We start from the raw sequence: 24630 nt of genomic DNA on the forward strand, positions 1-24630 counted from the left end.
GGTGAGCTACAGTGAGCTCGTTAACATGGGGAGCTATATTGAGCTCGGTAAGCATGTTAACAAGGTGATTTATAGTAAACTCGTCAACAGTGTTGACAGGGTGAGCTGCAGTGAGCTCGTTAACAGTGTTAACAGGGTGAGTTATATTGAACTCGTCAACAGTGTTGACAGGGTGAGCTGCAGTGAGCTCGTTAACAGTGTTAACAGGGTGAGTTATATTGAACTCGTCAACAGTGTTGACAGGGTGAGCTCGTTAACAAGGTTAACAGGGTGAGTTATATTGAACTCGTCAACAGTGTTGACAGGGAGCTGCCGTGAGCTCGTTAACAGTGTTAACAGGGTGAGTTATATTGAACTCGTCAACAGTGTTGACAAGGTGAGCTGCAGTGAGCTCGTTAACAGTGTTAACAGGGTGAGCTACAGTGAGCTCGAATAAACGAGGTGGAGTATTGCATCATTCAATTATCATGGCGAGCAGTGCTTGTGGCATGGGGAACATTAAAACGTTCGATTGTCATGGCGAGCAATATTGAGCTCGTATGCGCATGGGGAACAAGCACTCATATTATTACGTTAATTCTAAGGTGAGCTATATTAAGCTCATGAAGCATGTTAATTAACAATGCTAATGTTTAACGATAATGCATTAAACAAAGAGAAACCTAAGATTGCTGGAAATTAAATTACTGCTACGATTAATCCTATTCAAGATAATTTGTAACATTTTCCCAACCTAAACGTTTCACGGGTTATTAGTTCTCTGTAAATTCACTTACGTATTGGTAAGATTGCAAGTTTGTTCGTGCTGCGCTCCTACACTAATTAAGCAGAAACGAAAGAAAAACAACTCAAACAAAATTGATGCAAGTATTATCACTAACTCTTAGTGCTGAAAACATGGTATTAAGAAGGTTTTCTTGGCAAACCTTTAAGCGCAAGTATAGTGGACCAGTGGTCCTAGTGAATTTATAATTACAGAAGATGCTTGATGACTTCATAGTATTACTAAATTCAGGAAATGCCAGTGGCATTGAGTGTTAGATTCTCTAGCCTAACATTATTAATTACCTAGGGAGTACTAGATTCTCCAGCCCAACATTATAATTTACCTAGGAAGACTGAGTGTGGTCAACTACTACTTGTCGAGAATAATTCTAGGTCTGTAGTGAATTCAATGGCTTGGTCGCTGTGACTTGTACTTGTTTGAGTACAGACCATTGGTTTTCACTGAGAGCTATGAAACATCTCGGCGAGTATCAATTGCACTACATTCAATCTGAGTTTATTACTCAGCTGTGTTTCTCCTTTTAGCTTGCTGCTGGAGAATTGATTTATTGCTGACTAATTTATTATTGTTGGCAGGCTTAGGCTTGTTCACATTCAGAACTTTACCAGTAAGTAAGTAGCCACCTGCAGATTGGAGCATATTCATTCACAATCGTTTAACATGTCCAGTTATGAACTGGTAATAGTAGTCGGCTCCTACTAGTACATCTACATTGTTAAGGCGGTCAGACGTTAACTTGTTGTCAGCCAAATTAATTTCACGTTCCTGCAGGAAATGGGCTGTGTACCCCAGACCCTTAATGTTTAAGTCTAAAGGTATTTGATCTACAACAATGGCTTGGACAGCCTTGGCATGAGTACCTAGTCGTACAAGCGGTTGAACTACTGAGTATTCATGGGTTCCTCGATTTATCATGAACCCTGACAAGTTTAATTTTACCTGTCCTATTGATTGCAAATTAAGTGCCTCTGCTGCCCTTTGAGTAATGAAAGTTCTCTGGGAACCTTGATCAAATAGTCCACGTGTGGTGATCTTGGCTCCTCTGTTCTTCACTTGAAGATGGGCAGTAGGCAAAGCAGCATCCACTTGAGATGCTTGTGAAGTTACGCTGTACACATCTCGCACCTTGCAGCACTGTACTGGTATAGATTCTCTACGTCCTATTCTAGGATTGACATAATTTGTCCTAACTAATTTGCACAGTGCAGCATGATGCTTGCCCCTTCTACACCTATTGCAGGTGTTCAGTGGGGTTTCACAGCTATTAACATTATGTGATTTGAGACACCTACTACATTTATGTAACTGTTTGAGTCGTCTGACTCTTGTGTCTCTGTTAGGATAATTGGTACATTTGTACAGAGAATGTTTTTGATTGCAAAACAAGCACATTCCCCATCCTACAGCTCGTTTAGGGGTTACCGGTTTAGGTAAACCAGTACTTGCAGGTTGTGATGGTTTTGCTGCTTGCATTTGCTTGTTATTTATTCTCTTGTGAGTACTTGGTGTACTCTGGGGAACCATTAATTGGCTCTTGGGAGTGCTCTTTGGACTATTAGGTCTCTTAGGAGCACCTGTGGAGTCATTGGGGGTACTCTTTGGACTATTAGGTCTCTTAGGAGCACCTGTGGAGCCTTTAGGCCTCACTGATGAATCAGTGTTTGACTGATTATTATTACATTGAGTATTAGCACCTTTGTTACCTAGTGACAGTGTCACTTTAGGAGTTTCAGGTAAGGAAACTGATGTAGGTACAGTTTTGGTGCATTCAGATTTAGCATTAATTGCCTGGTTTGCTGTATGATTGCTCATATTGCGTAAACCTGTAAATATATCCTGCATTGACAGGGTATTACCATTCTGGTATACATATAATTTATTAAGTGTGTCACCAGACAATTTTCTTTGGATGACGATTTTTGTCATCCACTCAGCAGTTGGATGATCCACCTCTTTACTGAAAGAATTTATCAGTGACTCAAGCTGGAAACTAAAGGCTTGTAAAGAGTCAACTGATTGTTCTGGTGAAGATAAATTTAATAATTGGTGCACAAGGTTTATAATAGTCTTCTCATTGTCAGCACTTACTTTAGAAGGCTGTTGTGAGCAATTGTGACCATTACTTGTGTTGCTAAAGGCTTCTTGCTTAGCCTCAGCTTTGATTACGGCTTCATCTGCTGCTGCAGCATTTGCTTTATCATTTTCTGGTTCAGATCCACTGTTTATTGCAGCTTCACTTGTTTCATCTGTAGCTTCACTTGTTTCTCTGGGTTCTAGTGATAAGCTAGTTAATTCAGTAGCCTTATGTATTGAACTTATAGAATCCAGGGAACATTGAGAAGAGCTGTCTGAAAATTGATCAGACTCTGTAAACAAATCATCACGTGAAGTTGTATTAGATGAGAGGTTAGAAAATGAAGGTTGAACTTCAGTTGTGGATCCTGTGTAGTGATCAGTATTGATTAGAGGATTCTCCTCATCTTGAGGTAGTTCAGGTATTTCATCTGAACTGAGTGTTGACTTGGGTGTAGGTCTATTAATGATCTGCTCTATCCACTCGGGAATATCTTGTCTCACAAGCACCCCCTTGTATTGGTCTAACCTGGTTTGAACGTAATGTTCATAGTTATCAAGATCAGATTCTGTCAGACGTAAGTGGTCTGAGACAGTATGACCGACCTGGAGTAAATTCCTGTGGGACTCGATTACAGTCTTTACATGATCATATTTTTGGATGGCGTTCCTTATGGAACTTGCTAGTCTGTAGACGTCACCTGGGTCAGTTTCTACACAGAGATGACATCTGATAAGCAGTTCTCCTAGGCGAATTTGAAGAGTTCTCAAGAATCTTGCATTGCTTTCTAGAGGATTCATTCTTGCGGTAAATTGAGCCTGATAGGGCTTATGTAGCTATTTGTATAGCTATGGTGTCTGCTCCTTGATGTAGAGCAGATATAATTATTGACAGACTGATATTTCTTGAGGCTGGCTGTAATTTACCTCATTTAGAGGTAAGCTACCTACCTAATAATAAGCAACTAAGATTTGAGTGGTACCTTGGTCTCACTACAGGTGTTCCTCAGCTTAGCTCTTCTAAATCAGCCTCGGATGGGTAGTGGACTTACAGTAACACTCAAAGACATACATAGAAATATGCAATAAAATATAATTACACAATAAATGGTTAATCCCACCCTTGATAGGGTCAGCACAAAAAGAATAATATATATGTCACTAACTTGTTCAAGCCTAGTCGTGAGAATTTCTACTTAAGAAACTACAACTTATTTAGTCTATGCTTGTGTCAAATTCAACACAATCACAGCCTAAATTGCTACCTAATAAAGGTTGGCAAATATTATATTGTGGTGCAATAATGTGCAAATAATTGTGCTGTGTTTTTGTTTTTTTTGTATTTTATAGTTTATATGCACTTGTATAATTATGTGTATAAGAAATTAAATGAACACAAGAGAATTAATTGTGTTTGGCAAGTATTCTACTGCCGTAAATATTATCTAACTCCTGAATGTACTCCTAATTGTGGAATAAAATGTTATCAGGGTTAGTAATGATTAACTAGTATGATATCAGTAATTTGTATTAGTATACTGGATCCCTAAATGTTAATGATCCACTGACTTGAGTGAATCAGTAACTATAACATGGATTCAGGCTATAATGGACAGTCTGCTGACAGCCATATATTGAAACATTTGTATAGCCCAAATGTTTAACACATAATTGGTGTTAGTGATTAATATACAGGTTATGAGCTGTTGCTCCTGGTGACCTAAAGATTCTTACCTCAGTATGAAGTGCAGGCCTAAGTGTTGTGGGCAATAAACTATCCCACGAGTGTTACCTTATACATAAGGTATAAGTAGCAATGAATTGGTGTTACTTAGGCTAACCTATGTGTTACGTTGTTAGTAGACACAATTAATTAAAAGAGTTAGTCTTGATTACATCACACAAGGATTAGTTATTATTAATTAGTATTTGTAATTATAATTTATGTTTATCCGGTTCGAAGAGGACCATAATGTGGGACATTTGGGGCTTGACTCTAATTATTTAAATATTAATATAGTAAAATTAAATTACGAAGGACCACCCACTTTTATAGTAAAAGAGGGAAACTGAGAAAATATGATCATTAGAGACTTCTAGATGAACCAGTAAGTATGGATAAAATACTAGAGAATATGATCATTGAAATAATTAATGGGCTGTATAATTAAATGAATCAAAGCCTCAAACACCTACATTGGGGGGGTATTACTGGAACTCAGTACGTCCAGGAACTAGTGTGGTTCGTTCACCAGTCCAATGTATAATAATCTAATCCTATGAATACTTGTGAAATCATTATCGTTATCATTAAGGGGACCATAGATTATGAACATAAATAATAATAATCATAATAAACACATGTTAATCCAATGAACAGAGTTCTGCATGTAAAAGAGTACAGATAATAAATTCGAGGAATACAAAAGGAATCTTAGCTTAATGACGATTCCTTAGAAGTTAGTCACGACGCTTCCTCTGATTCTCCTGGACTCGTCATGGAACACTGGGAGTTGATTAAACATGGGAAATGACAGCTCGGAGAATTCTTCACACACGCTGTAAATCAAATTAGTTTCAGTAGTAACAAATTAAACTACTTGGAATCTATATTCAAGAAAACGAGATTAACATCAGGAAATAATAACCTGTAGTTTTTAGTTGTCATACGTCGTCACGACAAGCTACCCAGCTATAAACCTAACCCCATTAGATGCATCAAATAAGGATACTTAGCTAATATGGGCACTGTGTAAGTTAAGGCTTGCCGAAATTCGCGTCCCAGGCTCCGGTCTAGCCTATCCTAGATACTGACGCGCTTCACTGGCCGGTCACGTGGAGTTACATAGAACCAAATTTAACAGGTTCCGTAAATGACACTGACACCAGGTGAAGGTATTGTCTGCAAGGTTCTTCACACCTCACAGTGGCGACTTTCTTCTGGAGATTTGATAGCGTTTACCCTGGTGGCTGGGTAAGGGCGTCACCTCGTGAGCACCACGTGAACACGTCTACTCGTGAGCGCTTCAACACATGGACTGGCGTCTCCTCCTCCCCGCTCCGCGTCCCGCGTTTGTTACTCAAATTATTTATTGTGAATATTATCATTTCTCACAGTTGTGATTGAAATGCACGGGTTAGGACGAGTTTATTATTTAGAGGAGTTAAATATTATTATTCGCCAGTTTTATGATAGTAAACGAACAATGGAGATGAATTAAAGTCTCTCCAGGGCATTTACGCGTGACGTTAAATTTAATACTAGATAACAGTTATAACTATAAACGCTCTATTTGGTCTTAGTTGGGGGATCAGTTTATCTGTAATTAATTATCACACAGAACACCGTTGTTTATAGAGAATCAAATTCAATTCTCAGACACATTGGATATAAATGTGTTTATTACAATGGAATCTGACGCAATACTGGCGTCGGGTGACGTAAGAATTCTAGCCTTATTGTACAGATGTAATTATTAGTACATGCGAACTCTACGTTAGGTTAATTTTACTCACTACAATGATTAGTAGAATTAGTAATAATTAATGAGATTACAACAGTGTTGGAAATTTCCAACAAACATCCCAAATTCGACGCTTGGACCATATTTTGGAGCCAATTTCTGGCTCTCTGCACTTATTCGCAGTTTGAAATTACGAAATTTTATACCGAAAATATGTCAATCACTAAAAGCGTCGATGGATCACATTTTGTCCAAACTCTCCATACAGGTTTCGAAATATCCCAAACATCCCAAATTCGACGCTTGAGCCATATCTTGGAGCCAAATTCAGGATCTCTGCACATAATCGCAGTTTGAAATTACGACATTTTATACCGAAAATATGCCAATTACTGAGAGCAGCGATGGGTCACATTTTGCCCAAACCCTCCATGCAGTTTTCAAAATATCCCAAACATCCCAAATTCGAAGCTTCAGCCATATTTTGGAGCCAAGTTCTGGCTCTCTGCGTGTATTCGCAGTTTGAAATTACGACTTTTTATACTGGAAATATGCCAATTACTAAACGCGGCGATGGGTCAGATTTTGCCCAATCCCTTCATCGCAGAGTTCAAAATATCCCAAACATCCCAAATTCGACGCTTGAACAATATTTTGAAGCTAAATTCTGGCTCTCTGCTCGTGTTAGTAGTTTGAAATTACGATTTTTTATACCAAAAATATGACAATTACTGAGAGCGGCGATGGGTCACATTTTAATCAAACCCCCCTGCAGTTTTCAAACCCACCCTGCAGCTTTCAAAATATCCCGAAGATCCCAAATTTGACGCTTGTGCCAAATTTTGGAGCCAAATTTTGCCTCTCTGCACGTATTCGCAGTTTGAAATTACGAATTTTTATACCGAAAATATGCCAATTACTGAAAGCGGCGATAGGTCACATTTTGCCCAAACCCTCCTGTAGTTTTCAAAATACCCCAAACATCCCAAATTCGACCCTTGATCCATATTTTGGAGACAAATTCTGGCTCTCTGCACGTATTTGCAGTTTGAAATTACGACTTTTTATACCGAAAATATGCCAATTACTTAAAGCGGCGAAGGATCACATTTTGCCCAAACCCTCCCTGCAGTTTTCAATGTATCCAAAACATCCCATATTCGAAGCTTGAGCCATATTTTGAAGCCAAATTCTGGCTCTCTGCACGTGTTAGTAGTTTGAAACTACGAATTTTTATACCGAAAATATGTCAATTACTGAGAGCTTCGATGGGTCACATATTGCCCAAACCCCCCCTGTAGTTTTCAAAATATCCCAAACATCCCAAAATCGACGCTTGACCCTTATTTTGGAGTCAAATTCTGGCTCTCTGCACGTATTCGCAGTTTGAAAATACGAATTTTTATACCGAAAATATGTCAATTACTGAGAGTATCGTTTGATCATATTATGCCCAAACCCCCCTGCAGTTTTCAAAATATTCCAAACATCCCATATTACACCCTTGAGCCATATTTTGGAACCAATTTCTGGCTCTCTGCACTTATTCGCAGCTTGAATTTACGAATTTTTATACTGAAAATATGTCAATTACTTAAAGCGGCGATGGATCACATTTTGTCCAAACTCTTCATACAGTTTTCAAAATATCCTAAACATCTCAAATTCGACACTTGAGCCATACTTTGGAGCCAAATTCTGGATCTCTGCACGTTATCGCAGTTTGAAATTATGACTTTTTTATACCGAAAATTTGCCAATTACTGAGTGCAGCGATGGGTCACATTTTGCCCAAAACCTCTATGCAGTTTTCAAAATATCCCAAACATCCCAAATTCGACGCTTGAGCCATATTTTGGAGCCAAATTCTGGCTCTCTGCACGTATTCGCAGTTTGAAATTACTACTTTTTATACCGAAAATATGCCAATTACTAAGCGCGGCGATGGGTCAGATTTTGCCCAATCCCCTCATCGCAGAGTTCAAAATATCCCAAACATCCCAAATTTGACGCTCGAACCATATTTTGAAGTCAAATTCTGGCTCTCTGCACGTGTTAGTAGTTTGAAATTACGAATTTTTATACCAAAAATATGACATTTACAGAGAGCGGCTATGGGTCACATTTTAATCAAACCCCCCTGCAGTTTTCAAACCCACCCTGCAGTTTTCAAAATATCCCGAAGATCCCAACTTCGACGCTTGAGCTATATTTTGGAGCCAAATTTTGGCTCCAAAATATCTAATTTCAAACTGCGAATTCGTGCAGAGAGCCAGAATTTGGCTTCAAAATATGATTCAAGCTTCGAATTTTGGATGTTTCGAATATTTTAAAAACTGCAGGGAGGGTTTGGGCAAAATGTGATCCATCGCTGCTTTCAGTAATTGGCATATTTTCTGTATAAAAGGTCGTAATTTCAAACTGCGAATTTGTGCAGAGAACCAGAATTTGGCTTCAAAATATGGTTCAAGGGTCGAATTTGGGATGTTTGTGATATTTTGAAATCTGCAGGGGGGGTCTGGGCAAAATATGACCCATCCCCGCTCACAGTAGTTGCCATATTTTCAGTATAAAAAGTTGTAATTTCAAACTGCAAATTCGTGCAAAGAGCCAGAATTTGGCTCCAAAATATGGCTCAAGCGTCAAATTTGGGATGTTTGGGATACTATGAAAACTGCATGGGGGAGGGGGTAAAATGTGACCAATCGCTGCTCTCAGAAATTTGCATATTTTCGGTATAAAATTCGCAATTACAAACTGCAAATTCGTGCAGAGAGCCAGAATTGGCCTCCAAAATATGGCTCAAGGGTCGAACTTGGGATGTTTGGGATATTTTGAAATCTGCAGAGGGGTCTGGGCAAAATGTGACATATCGCCGCTCACAGTAGTTGCCATATTTTCAGTATAAAAAGTCGAAATTTCAAACTGCGAATACGTGTAGAGATCGTGAATTTGACTCCAAAATGTGGCTCAAGCGTGGAATTTGGGATGTTTGGGATATTTTCAAAACTGCAGGGTAGGTTTGCGGAAACTGTGACCCATCGCTGCTCTCAGTAATTGGCATATTTTCGATATAAAATTTGTAATTTTAAACTGCGAATACGTGCAGAGAGCCAGAATTTGGCTTCAAAATATAGCTCAAGCGTCGAATTTGGGATGTGTCGGATATTTTCCAAAATTGCAGGGTGGGTTTGGGCAAATTGTGACTCATCGCCGCTCTCAGTAATTGTTATTTTTTCGGTATAAAAAGTAGTAATTTCAAAATGCGAATACGTGCAGAGAGCCAGAATTTGGCTCCAAAATATGGCTCAAGGGTCGAATTTGAGATGTTTGGGATATTTTGAAAACTGCAGGGGGAAGGGGGGAGGGGCAAAATGTGACCCATCGCTGCTCTCAATAATTGGCATATTTTCGATATAAAATTAGTAATTTTAAACTGCGAATACGTGCTGAGAGCCAGAATTTGGCTTCAAAATATAGCTCAATCGTCGAATTTGGGATGTGTCGGATATTTTCCAAAATTGCAGGGTGGGTTTGGGCAAATTGTGACTCATCGCCGCTCTCAGTAATTGTTATTTTTTCGGTATAAAAAGTAGTAATTTCAAAATGCGATTACATCAAAAGAGCCAGAATTTGGCTCCAAAATATGGCACAAGTGTCGAATTTGGGATGTTTGTGATATTTTGAAAACTGCAGGAGGGGGGGGGGGCAAAATGTGACCCATCACCTCTCCCAGTAATTGGCATATATTCGGTATAGAATTCGTAATTTCAAACTGCGAATACGTGCAAAGAGACAGAATTAGGTTTCAAAATGTTGCTCAAGGGTCGAATTTGGGATGTTTGGGATATTTTGAAAACTGCAGGTGCGGTTTGGGCAAAATGTGACCCATCGCTGCTTTCAGTAATTGGCTTATTTTCGGCATAAAAAGTCGTAATTTCGAACTGCGAATACGTGCAGAGAGCCAGAATTAGGCTCCAAAATATGGCTCAAGCGTCGAATTTGGGTTGTTTGGAATATTTTGAAAACTGCAGGGGGTGGGGGGGGGGGGGTCGCCAAATGTGACCAATCGCTGCTCACAGTAATTTGCATATTTTCGGCATAAAAAGTGGTAATTTCAAACGGCGAATACGTGCAGTTAGCCAGAATTTAGCTCCTACATATGGCTCAAGCGTCGAATTTGGGATCTTTTGGATATGTCAAAAACTGCCGGGGAGGGTTTAGGCAAAATTTGACCCATCGCCGCTCTCATTAATTGGCATATTTTCGGTATAAAAATTCGTAATTTCAAACTACTAACACGTGCAGAGAGCCTGAATTTGGCTTCAAAATATGGCTCAAGCTTCGAATTTGGGATGTTTTGGATACATTGAAAACTGCGGGGAGGGTTTGGGCGAAATGTGAACCTTCGCCGTTTTAAGTAATTGACATATTTTCGGTATAAAAATTCGTAATTTCAAACTGCGAATACGTGCAGAGAGCCAGAATTTTTCTCCAAAATATGGCTCAAGGGTCGAATTTGGGATGTTTGGGGTATTTTGAAAACTACAGGAGGGTTGGGCAAAATGTGTCCTATCGCCGCTTTTAGTAATTGGCATATTTTCGGTATAAAAATTCGTAATTTCAAACTGCGAATACGTGCAGAGAGCCAAAATTTGGCTCCAAAATATGGCTCAAGCGTCGAATTTGGGATCTTCGGGATATTTTGAAAACGGCAGGGTGGGTTTGAAAACTGCAGGGGGGTTGATTAAAATGTGACCCATCGATGCTCTCAGTAATTGGCATATTTTCGGTATATAAAGTCGTAATATCAAACTGCGATAACGTGCAGAGGTCCTGAATTTGGCTCCAAAATATGGCTCAAGCGTCGAATTTGGGATGTTTGGGATATTTTGAAAACTGTATGGAGAGTTTGGACAAAATGTGATCCATCGCCGCTTTTAGTGATTGACATATTTTCGGTATAAAAATTCGTAATTTCAAACTGCGAATAAGTGCAGAGATCCAGAAATTGGCTCCAAAATATGGCTCAAGGGTGTAATTTGGGATGTTTGGAATATTTTGAAAACTGCAGGGGGGGGGGGGGTGTTTGGGCAACATGTGATCCATGGCCGCTTTCAGTAATTGGCATTTTTTCGGTATAAAAAGTCATAATTTCAAACTGCGAATACGTACAGATAGCCAGACCTTGGCTCCAAAATATGGCTCAAGGGTCGAATTTGGGATGTTTGGGATATTTTGAAAACTGCAGGGGATGTTTGGGAAAAATGTGACCCAACGCCGCTCTTAGTTATTGGCATATTTCCGGTATAAACATTCGTAATTTCAAACTGCGAACACGTGCAGAGAGCCAAAATTTGGCTCCAATATGGCTCACGCGTCGAATTTGGGACCTTCGAGATATTTTGAAAACTGCAGGGTGGGTTTGAAAACTGCAGGGGGGTTTCGGTAAAATGTGACCCATCGCCGCTCTCAGTAATTGGCATATTTTCGGTATAAAAATTCGTAATTTCAAACTACTAACACGTGCAGAGAGCCAGAATTTGGCTTCAAAATATGGTTCAAGCGTTGAATTTGGGAAGTTTGGGATATTTTGAAAACTGCAGGGAAGGTTTGCAGTTTTCAAAATATCCCAAACATCCAAAATTCTACCCTTGAGCAATATTTTGGAGCCCAATTCTTGCTCTCTGCATATATTCGCAGTTTGAAACAGCTACTTTATACCGAAAATATGCCAATTACTGAGAGCGGCGATGGATCATATTTTGAACAAACCCTCCTTGCAGTTTTCAAAATATCCCAAACAATCCAAATACGACCCTTGAGCCATATTTTGGAGCCTAATTCTGGCTCTATGTACGTATTTGCAGATTGAAATTGCGACTTTTTATACCGAAAATATGCTAATTAGTGAGAACGGCGATTGGTCACATTTTTCTCAAACCCCCCTACTGTTTTCAAAGTCTCCCAAACATCCCATATTCGACCATTGAGCCATATTTTGGAGCGAAATTCTGGCTCTCTGTACGTATTCGCAGTTTGAAATTACGACTTTTTATACCGAGCATATGCCAAATACTGATCCGGCGATGGGTCACATTTTGCCCAAACCCTCCCTGCAGTTTTTAAAATATTCGAAACATCCAAAATTCGAAGCTTGAGACATATTTTGGAGCCAAATTCTGGCTCACTGCACGTATTCGTAGTTTGAAATTATGACTTTTTATACCGAAAATATGGCAATTACTGAGAGCAGCGATGGGTCACATTTTGCCCAAACCCCCTTCCAGATTTCAAAATATATCAAACATTCCAAATTCCACGCCTGAGCCATATTTTGGAGCGAAATTCTGGCTCTCTGCACGAATTCGCTGCTTGAAATTACGACTTTTTATACCGAAAATATGCCTAATTCTGAGAACAGCGATGGGTCACATTTTGCCCAAACCTACCCTTCAGTTTTCAAAATATCCCAAACATCCCAAATTCGACGCTTGCGCTATATTTTGGAACCAAATTCTGTCTCTCAGCACGTATTCGCAGTTTAAAATTACGACGTTTATACCGATAATAATCCTATTACTGAAAGCAGCGATGGGTCACATTTTGCCCAAACCTCCCCTGCAGTTGTCAAAATATCCCAAACATCTCAAATTCGACCCTTAAGCAACATTTTGTAGCCTAATTCTGTCTCTTTGCACGTATTCGCAGTTTGAAATTACGAATTCTATACCGAATATATGCCAATTACTGGGAGCGGCGATGGGTCAAATTTTGCCCAACCCCCCTCTCTCCTGCAGTTTTCAAAATATCACAATCATCCTAAATTCGACACTTGTGCCATATTTTGGAGCCAAATTCTGGCTCTTTTGATGTATTCGCATTTTGAAATTAATACTTTTTATACCGAAAATATGCCAATTACTGAGAGCGGCGATGAGTCACAATTTGCCTGAACCCACCCTGCAGTTTCAAAATATCCCAAACACTCTAAATTCGACGCTTGAGCTATATTTTGGAGCCAAATTCTGGCTCTGTGAACGTATTCGCAGTTTGAAATTACGAACTTTATACCGAAAATATGCCAATTACTGAGAGCAGCGATGGGTCTCATTTTGCCCAAACCCACCCTGCAGTTTTGAAAATATCCGACAAATCCCAAATTCGACGCTCGAGCTATATTTTAGAGCCAAATTCTGTCTCTCTGAACGTATTCGCAGTTTAAAATTACTAATTTTAGATCGAAAATATGCCAATTACTGAGAGCAGCGATGGGTCACAGTTTCCGCAAACCCACCCTGCAGTTTTGAAAATATCCCAAACATCGCAAATTCCACGTTTGAGCTACATTTTGGAGTCAAATTCTCGCTCTCTGCACGTATTCGCAGTTTGAAATTACGAATTTTTATACCGAAAATATGGCAACTACTGTGAGCGGCGATGGGTCACATTTTGCTCAGACCCCCCTGCAGATTTCAAAATATCCCAAACATCCCAAATTCGACTTTTGAGCCAAATTTTAGAGCAAAATACTGGCTCTCTGAACGTATTCGTATAAACCCCCCTACTGTTTTCAAAGTCTCCCAAACATCCCATATTCGACCATTGAGCCATATTTTGGAGCCAAATTCTGGCTCTCTGTACGTATTCGCAGTTTTAAATTACGACTTTTTATACCGAGCATATGCCAAATACAGATGCGGCGATGGGTCACATTTTGCCCAAACCCTCCCTGCAGGTTTCAAAATATCCCAAACATCCCAAATTCGACACTCGAGCCATATTTTGAAACCAAATTCTGGGTCTCTGCACTTATTCGCAGTTTGAAATTAAGAGTTTTTATACCGAAAATATGCCAATTACTGAGAGCGGCGATGGGTCAAATTTTGCCTAAACCCTCTCCGGCAGTTTTCGACATATCCAAAACATCCCAAATTCGAGGCTTGAACCATATGTAGGAGATAAATTCTGTCTCTCTGCACGTATTCGCCGTTTGAAATTACCACTTTTTATACCGAAAATATGCAAATTACTGAGAGCAGCAATTGGTCACATTTGGAGACCCCCCCCTTTCCCCTGCAGTTCTCAAAATATTCAAAACATCCCAAATTCGACCCTTGAGCCATATTTTGGAGCCTAATTCTGGCTCTCTGCACGTATTCACAGTTCGAAATTACGACTTTTTATGCCGAAAATAAGCCTATTACTGAAAGCGGCGATGGGTCACATTTTGCCCAAACCTCCCCTGCAGTTGTCAAAATATCCCAAACATCTCAAATTCGACCCATAAGCAACATTTTGGAGCCTAATTCTGTCTCTTTGCACGTATTCGCAGTTTGAAATTACGAATTCTATAACGAATATATGCCAATTACTGGGAGCGGCGATGGGTCAAATTTTGCCCAACCCCCCTCCCTCCTGCAGTTTTCAAAATATCACAATCATCCTAAATTCGACACTTGTGCCATATTTTGGAGCCAAATTCTGGCTCTCTGTACGTATTCGCAGTTTGAAATTACGACTTTTTTACCGAGCATATGCCAAATACTGATGCGGCGATGGGTCACATTTTGCCGAAACCTTCCCTGCAGTTTTCAAAATATCCCAAACATCCCAAGTTCGACGCTTGAGTCATATTTTGGAGCTAAATTCTGGCTCTCTACACGTATTCGCTGTTTGAAATTACGACTTTTTATACCGAAAATATGCAAATTTTTGAGAGCATCAATGGGTCACATTTTGTCCCCCCCCCTCCTGCAGTTTTAATAGTATCCCAACCATCCCAAATTCAACGCTTGAGCCATATTTTGGAGCCAAATTCTGGCTCTCTGTACGTATTCGCAGTTTTAAATTACGACTTTTTATACCAAAAACATGTCAATTACTGAGAGTAGCGACGGGTCAATTTTTGCCCAAACCCTCCTCGGCAGTTTTCAAAATATCCCAAACACCCAAAATTCGAGCCTTGAGCCATATTTTGGAGCCAAATTCTGGCTCTCTGCACGTATTCGCAGATTGAAATTACGAGTTTTATTCAGAAAATATGCCAATTACTGAGAGCGGCGATGGATCACATTTTACCCAAACCCCCCAGCAGAATTCAAAATATCCCAAACTTCCAAAATTCGATGCTTGGGCCATTTTTAGGAACCAAATTCTGGCTCTCTGCACGTATTCGCAGTTTGAAATTACGACTTTTTATACCGAAATTATGGCAATTACTGATAGCAGCGATGGGTCACATTTTGCCCAAATCCCCCTGCAGTTTTCATAGTGTCCCAAACATCCCAAATTCGACGCTAGAGCCATATTTTGGAGCCAAATTCTGGCTCTCTGCACGAATTCGAAGTTTGAAATTACGACTTTTTGTACCGAAAATAAGGCAACTACTGTGAGCGGAGATGGGTTACATTTTGCCCAGACCCCCTTGCAGATTTCAAAATATCCCAAACATCCCAAATTCGACCCTTGAACCATATTTTGGACCAAATTCTGGGTCTCTGCACGAATTTGCAGTTTGAAATTACGATCTTTTATTCAGAAAATATGCCAATTACTGAGAGCAGCGATGGATCACATTTTGCCAAAACCTACCCTGCAGTTTTTAAAATATCCCAAACATCCCAAATTCAGCGCTTGAGCAATATTTTGGAGCCAAATTCTGGCTCTCTGCACGTATTCGCAGTATGAAATTACGAATTTTTATGCCGAAAATATGCCAGTTACTGAAAGCGGCGATGGAACACATTTTGCCCAAACCCTCCCTGCAGTTTTCAAAACATCGCAAACATCCCAAATTCGACGCTTGAGCCAAAATTTGGAGCCAAATTTTGGCTCTCTGCAAGTATTCGCAGTTTGAAATTACTAATTTTATACCGAAAAGATGCCAATTACTGAGATCAGCTATGGGTCACAGTTTCCGCAATCCCACCCTGAAGTTTTGAAAATATCCCAAATATCCCAAATTCGACGCTTGAGCTATATTCTGGAACCAAATTCTGGCTCTCAGCACGTATTCGAAGTTTGAAATTACGACTTATTATACCGAAAATATGCAAATTTTTGAGAGCAGCGATGGGTCACATTTTGAACCCTCCCCCCCTGTATTTTTTATAGAATCCCAACCATCCCAAATTCGACGCTTGAGCCATATTTTGGAGCCAAATTCTGGCTCTCTGTACGTATTCGCAGTTTGAAATTACGACTTGTTATACCAAAAACATGTCAATTACTGAGAGTAGCGATGGGTCAATTTTTGCCCAAACCCTCCCCGGCAGTTTTCAAAATATCCCAAACACCCCAAATTCGAGCCTTGAGCCATATTTTGGAGCCAAATTCTGGCTCTCTGCACGTATTCGCAGATTGAAATTACGACTTTTTATTCAGAAAATATGCCAATTACTGAGAGCGGCGATGGATCACATTTTACCCAAACCCCCGGCAGTATTCAAAATATCAAAAACATCTAAAATTCGACGCTTGAGCCATTTTTAGGAACCAAATTTTGGCTCTCTGCACGTATTCGCAGTTTGAAATTATAACATTTTATACCGAAAATATGGCAATTACTGAGAGCAGCGATGGGTCACATTTTGCCCAAATTCCCCTGCAGTTTTCAAAATATCCCAAACATCCCAAATTCGACCCATGAGCCATATTTTGGAGCCAAATTCTAGCTCTCTGCGCGTATTCGCAGTTTGGAAATACGACTTTTTATACAGAAAATATGCCAATTACTATAGGCATCGATGGATCAAATTTTGCCCAAACACTCCCTGCAGTTTTCAAAATATCCCATACTTCCAAATTTCGACGCTTGAGACATATTTTGGAGGCAAATTCTGGCTCTCTGCACGTATTCGCCGTTTGAAATTACGACTTTTTATACCGAAAATATGCCAAATACTGAGAGCGGCGATGGGTCAAATTTTGCCTAAACCCTCTCCGGCAGTTTTCGACATATCCAAACATCCCAAATTCTACGCTTGAGCCATATGTAGGAGCTAAATTCTGGTTCTCTGCACGTATTCGCCGTTTAAAATTACCACTTTTTATACCAAAAATATGCAAATTACTGAGAGAAGCGATTGGTCACATTTGGCGACCCCTCCCCCCCCTGCAGTTTTCAAAATATTTGAAACATCCAAAATTCGACGCTTGAGCCATATTTTGGAGCCTAATTCTGGATCTCTGCAAGTATTCGCAGTTGGAAATTCCGACTTTTTATGCCGAAAATAAGCCAATTACTCAAAGCAGCGATGGGCTACATTTTGCCCAAACCCCCCCTGCAGTTTTTAAAATATCCCAAACATCCCAAATTCGACCCTTGAGCAACATTTTGGAGCCTAATTCTGTCTCTTTGAACGTATTCGCAGTTTGAAATTACGAATTCTATACCGAATATATGCCAATTACTGGGAGCGGCGAATGGTCACATTTTGATCACCTCCCCCCCTCCTGCAGTTTTGAAAATATAACAAACATCCCAAATTCGACACTAGTGCCATATTTTGGAGCCAAATTCTGGCTCTTTTGACGTAATCGCATTTTGAAATTACTACTTTTTATACCGAAAAAATAACAATTACTGAGAGCGGCGATGAGTCACAATTTGCCCAAACCCACCCTGCCGTTCTGAAAATATCCGACACATCCAAAATTCGACGCTTGATCTATATTTTGGAGCCAAATTCTGGCTCTCTGCACGTATTCGCAGTTTAAAATAACTAATTTTATATCGAAAATATGCCAATTACTGAGAGCAGCAATGGGTCACAGTTTCCGCAAACCTACCCAACAGTTTTGAAAATATCACAAACATCCCAAATTCCACGCTTGAGCCACATTTTGGAGTCAAATTCTCGCTCTCTGGACGTACTCGCAGTTTGAAATTACGAATTTTTATACCAAAAATATGGCAACTACTGTGAGCGGGGATGGGTCACATTTTGCCCAGACCCCCCCTGCAGATTTCATAATATCCCAAACATCCCAAATTCGACCCTTGAACCATATTTTGGAGCCAAATTCTGGTTCTCTGCACAAATTCGCAGTTTGAATTTACGAACTTTTATACAGAAAATATGCCAATTACTGAAAGCAGCGATGAATCACATTTTGCCCAAACCCTCCCTGCAGTTTTTAAAATATTCGAAACATCCAAAATTCGAAGCTTGAGCCATATTTTGGAGCCAAATTCTGGCTCTCTGCACGAATTCGCAGTTTGAAATTACGACTTTTTATACCGAAAATATGCCAATTACTGAGAGCGGCGATGAGTCACATTTTGCCTATACCCGCCCGGCAGTTTTCAAAATATCCCAAACAATCCAAATTCGACGCTTGAGCCATATTTTGGAGCCAAATTCAAGCTCTGTGCACGTATTCGCAATTTGAAATTACGTACTTTATACCGAAAATATGCCAATTACTGAGAGCGGCGATGGATTACATTTTGTCTAAACCCACCCTGCAGTTTTTAAAATATCCCAAACATCCCAAATTCAGCGCTTGAGCCATATTTTGGAACCAAATTCTGGCTCTCAGCCCGTATTCGTAGTTTGCAATTAGGACTTTTTATTACCGATAATATGCCAAATACAGAAAGCATCGAAGGATCACATTTTGCCCAAACTCCCCCTGCATTTTTTAAAATATCCCAAACATCCCAAATTCGACGCTTGAGCCATATTTTGGAGCCAAATTCTGGCTCTTTACAGTATTCGCCGCTTGAAATTACGAATTTTATACCGAAATTATGCAAATTTCTGAGAGCAGCGATGGGTCACATTTTGCCCTACCCCCCCCCCCCCCCCGGGGAGTTTTCATAGTATCCCAAACATCCAAAACTCGACGCTTGAGCCAAATTTTTGAACCAAATTCTGGCTCTCTGTACATATTCCAGTTTGAAATTACGAATTTTATACCGGAAACATGTCAATTACTGAGAGCAGCGATGGGTCAATTTTTGCCCAAAGCCTCCCTGGCAGTTTTCAAAATATCCCAATTATCCCAAATTTGAGCCTTGAGCCATATTTTGGAGCCAAATTCTGGCTTTTTGCACGTATTCGCAGATTGAAATTACTAATTTTTATACAGAAAATATGCCAATTATTGAAAGCGGCAATGGATCACATTTTGCCCAAACCTCTCTGGAGTTTTCAAAATATCCCAAACATCTCAAATTCGACCCTTGAGCCATATTTTGGAGCCAAATTCTGTGTCTCTGCAGGTATTCACTGTATGAAATTACGACTTTTTATACCGAAAATATGCCAATAACTGAGAGTGGCGTTGGGTTACATTTTGCCCAAACCCCCCTGCAGTTTTCAAAATATCACAAACATCCCAAATTCGACCCTTGAGCAATATTTTGGAACCGAATTCTCGCTCTCGGCACGTATTCGCAGTTTGAAATTATGACTTTTTATTCCAAAACATATGCCAATTAATGACAGCGGCGATAAGTCACATTTTGGCCAAACCCCCCCTGCAGTATTCAAAATATCCCAAACATCCCAAATTCGACGCTTGAGCCATTTTTAGGTACCAAATTCTGGCTCTCTGCACGTATTCGCAGTTTGAAATTACGAATTTTTATACCGAAAATATGCCAATTACTGAGAGCAACGATGGGTCACATTTTTCCCAAACCCCCCTGCAGTTTTCAAAATATCCCAAACATCGCAAACACGACGCTTGAGCCAAAATTTAGAGCCAAATTCTGGCTCTCTGCACGTATTCGCACTTTAAAATTACTAAATTTGTATCGAAAATATGCCAATAACTGAGAGCAGTGATGGGTCACAGTTTCCGCAAACCCACCCTGCAGTTTTGAAAATATCCCAAACATCCCAAATTCCAAGCTTGAGTCACATTTTGGAGTCAAATTCTCGCTCTCTGCACGTATTCGCAGTTTGAAATTACGACTTTTTATGCCGAAAATATGCCAGTTACTGAAAGCAGAGTTGGATCACATTTTGCCCAAACCCTCCCTGTAGTTTTTTAAATATTCGAAACATCCAAAATTCGAAGCTTGACCCATATTTTGGAGCCAAATTCTGGCTCTCTGCACGAATTCGCAGTTTGAAATTACGAGTTTTTATACCGAAAATGTGCCAATTACTGAGAGCGGCGGTGAGTCACATTTTGCCTATACCCGCCAGGCAGTTTAAAAAATATCCCAAACTCTCCAAATTCGACGCTTGAGCCATATTTTGGAGCCAAATTCTGGTTCTGTGCACGTATTCGCAATTTGAAATTACGTACTTTATACTGAAAATATGCCACTTACTGAGAGCAGCGATGGATTACATTTTGCCTAAACCCACCCTGCAGTTTTTAAAATATCACAAATATCCAAAATTCAGCGCTTGAGCCACATTTTGGAGCCAAATTCTGTCTCTCTGCACGTATTCACTGTATGAAATTACGACTTTTTATGCCGAAAATATGGCAGTTACTGAAAGCGGCGATGGAACACATTTTGCCCAAACCCTCCCTGCAGTTTTCAAAACATCGCAAACATTACAAATTCTAAGCTTGAGCCAAAATTTGAATCCAAATTCTCGCTCTCTGCACGTATTCGCAGTTTGAAATTACTAATTTTATACCGAAAATATGGCAATTACTGAGAGTAGCGATGGGTCACATTTTGACCAAACCCCCTTGCCGATTTCAAAATATATCAAACATTCCCAATTCCACCCTTGAGCCATATTTTGGAGCGAAATTCTGGCTCTCTGCACGAATTCGCTGCTTGAAATTACGACTTTTTATACCGAAAATATGGAAAATTCTGAGAACGGCGATGGGTCACATTTTGCCCAAACCTCCCCTTCAGTTTTCAAAATATCCCAGACATCCCAAATACTGCAGTTTTGAAAATATCCGAAACACCCCAAATTCGACGCTTGAGCAATATTTTGGAACCAAATTCTGGCTCTCAGCACGTATTCGCAGTTTGAAATTTGAAATTTCAGTAATTGGCATATTTTCGGTATTAAAAGTCGTAATTTCAATTTGCGAATATGTGCAGAGAGCCAGAATTTGGCTCCAAAATATGGCTCAAGCGTCGAGTTTATAATGTTTGGGATATTGCGAGAGCTGCAGGGAGCGTTTGGGCAAAATGTGACCCATCGTCGCTCTCAGTAATTGGCATATTTTCGGTATAAAAAGTCGTAATTTCAAACTGCGAGTACGTGCAAAGAGCCAGAATTTGGCTCCAAAATATGGCTCAAGCGTCGAATTTGGGATGTTTAAGATATTTTTATAACTACAGGGAGGGTTTGGGCAAAATGTGAACCATCGCCGCTTTCAGTAATTGGCATATTTTCGGTATAAAAATTCGTAATTTCAAACTGTGAATACGTGCAGAGAGCCAGAATTTGGCTCCAGAATGTGGCTCAAGGGTCGAATTTGGGGTGTTTGGGATATTATGAAAACTGCAGGGGTGTTTGGGCAAAATTTGGTCCCTCGCCGTTCTCAGTATTTGGTTATTTTTGGTACAAAAATTCGTAATTTCAAACTGCGAATACGTGCAGAGAGCCAGAATTTGTCTGCAAAATATGGCTCAAGCGTCAAATTTGTAATGTTTGGGATTTTTTGAAAACTGCAGGGAGTGTTTGGTAAAATGTGATCCATCGCAGCTTTCAGTAATTGTCTTAATTTCGGTATAAATAGTAGTAATTTAAATCTGCGAATACCTGCAGAGAACCAGAATTTTGCTCCAAAATATGGCTCAAGGGTCGAATTTGGGATGTTTGGGATATTTTGAAAACTGCAGGGGGGTTTGGGCAAAATGTGACCAATCGCCGCTCTCATTAATTGGCACATGATCGGTATAAAAATTCGTAATTTCAATCTGCAAATACGTGCATAGAGCCAAATAAATAGCCAAAATTTGCCTCCAAAATGTTGCTCAAGCGTCGAATTTGGGATGTTTGGGATATTTTACAAACTTCAGGGAGGGTTTGGGCAAAATGCCTGGAACAACAACAATAACTGGGACAACAGACTGGGAGGTAGTAATAATAATAGGGGCCATAATAATAATCATTTTTTCAGAAACAGAAACAGGGGCAGAGGCAATAATCGGAACCAGGAGAACAACAGCAGACCCAAGCGCTGGAACAGCACGAACCGAGATCAACAAAGAAGAGACAGAGAAAGAGGGTGGATCGGTGGAGATCGGAGAAACTCAGGAAACGACAGGAATTAAGGCAGAAAAGAGGACAATTGAAACAGACAGTTGTCTCTGAGGTACCCCTTACTGAACAGGAGAGGAAGCTGTGGGAAAAGGGACTTACATTCTTGATAGGCCCTCCGGCGCGTAAGAAGAGAGAAGATGCGATAGAGGATCTGTGCAACAACTTGGAAACTAGTATCAACCAAGTTTGGAGCAACCTCCGGCCGGAGCAAGGTAAGTCACAGGGAGCAATTAAAAGAAATAAACTCTCCCTCTCTTTTAGGTATCTCCACCCCAGCAAACCAGTCCAGTGCCTAAACTATAACCTAGTAGGCCTTAAACCGGTAATCCAGCAAATGAAGGTCGACCTCAAGCGTGGTACGGAACGACGACGCAACTGCAATCTCTCAAGGGAGGAGAGGGACGCCCTTTCAACGCTGAAAGGACGCACGGATATTGTGATAAAACCGGCGGACAAGGGAGGTACTGTCGTCGCCTGGAGAAAGGACAACTACAGGAACGAGATGAGAGGCACCTGGCAGACACTGCAGCCTACAAACAGATACACAACCAGGATGATGCGCTTAGAAACGCCCAAACGAGGAGTAAAAGGATAGTCCTCAAGCTGTTCGAAAACAAGACTGGGGACGGGAAAGGAGGACTCGTGCAGGCAGGGGCGAGAGATTTCTTCCTAGCCTTTGAATCCATCATTCCCCACCTCTACTTTTTACCAAAGATCCATAAAGCACTAGAAGAAACAACAGGAACGTGGCAAGGGAGACCGGTTCTAAGCGGCTGCCGGGCCCCAACAAGGCCGGAAGACTGGATCTGCACAGCCCTCCTGAACCCCTTACTACGCCTACTACCGGAAAGAATCAAAGGTACGACGGATTTCCTCAAGAAAATTGCAGAAATTAAAGGTCCCGTCCCGAGAGGGGCCCGCCTTTTTTCCATGGATGTGGTATCGCTCTACCCGAGCATGCCAAAGAGAGAAGCTGCAAAGGTAGTAGCATCTTTCTTTACAGATAACAGAGCAAAAATCAGACAGGAACTTCAAGACGCTGGAGTATGGAGGACCCCCTCGAAAGAAACTCTTGAGGAGGCCATCCTCCATGTGATGAGACACATTATTTTGCAATTTGAAGGACGGGCATACCGGCAAACCAAGGGTACAGCGATAGGAGCATCCAGTAGTGTGGCAATCGCTGAAATATTTGTGCATGTAGTGTTCGAGAGGAAACGATCCCACAGGAAGGACGGACCGGCGGTATATTTCCGTTACATAGATGACATCTTCGGAATAGTGGAGGACAGTTTCCCGCGCCTAGAAGGTTTCTTTTCATGGTCAAATACAGTTCATGAAAACCTTAAGTTTACCCTCGAGCACAGTGACTCCACGATTAATTTCCTAGATACAACAGTGTATATAGACCAGCTAACCAGGAATCTGCATACGAAGGCATACTATAAACCGACTAACCTTCATACGTATCTGAAATTTGACTCGAGCCACCCACTAGCCTTGAAGAAATCGCTACCCTATTCACTTGGACTCAGACTCAAGAGGATTAACAGCAAAGAAGAGACTCTATATCCCCAGCTTGATGACCTATGGGATATGTTTAGGAACAGAGACTACCCAGAGACAATAATACATACGGCCCAGGAGAAACTCAGAGAAAAAACAAGGGCAGAGCTACTTAGACCTAGAACACAAGAGGTAGAAGACAAGAGATGGATTCTTCCAACCATTTTCTTCCCCGGCCTTGCAGCACAGCTTAAGATAAAACTCCAAGAAGTATGGACATGGATGAGGGAAACGTACAGTGAACATCCATCCTAGGTAAAATTCCCACAAAACCCTCCCATGATCGCCTGGAGGCGAGGTAAGTCTTTAAAGGACCACCTTGTTAGAGCAGCTGTGGAGGTAGATCATCTCAACCGAACTGGGGGAGAGGACCAGCCCCAGGTTACAGTTCAAAGAAATGAAACTTACAGACCCTAACCTAACATGACACAGGTTTGGTGTGCGACCTGCGAGGAGGCGGAGTATGCAGAGCGGTTAGGAAGGGTCTACAAACATAAGCGAATTTGTAATGTTTGGGACATTTTGAAAACTG

At 40.6% G+C, this 24630-nt stretch overlaps 1 protein-coding gene across 1 annotated transcript; it reads left to right on the plus strand.

Moving 5' to 3' along the window:
- Positions 1–25: 25 nt before the first annotated feature.
- LOC138356309 (uncharacterized) lies at positions 26–24353 on the plus strand. The gene is made up of 3 exons (XM_069312285.1): positions 26–136; positions 22603–22744; positions 22864–24353. Exons 1-3 carry the CDS (start codon positions 26–28, stop codon positions 24351–24353), a joined length of 1743 nt encoding a protein of 580 aa, XP_069168386.1.
- The last annotated feature ends 277 nt before the right edge of the window (positions 24354–24630 follow it).

Source organism: Procambarus clarkii, chromosome 71 (genome assembly GCF_040958095.1).
Source record: "Procambarus clarkii isolate CNS0578487 chromosome 71, FALCON_Pclarkii_2.0, whole genome shotgun sequence".
NCBI lineage: Eukaryota > Metazoa > Arthropoda > Malacostraca > Decapoda > Cambaridae > Procambarus > Procambarus clarkii.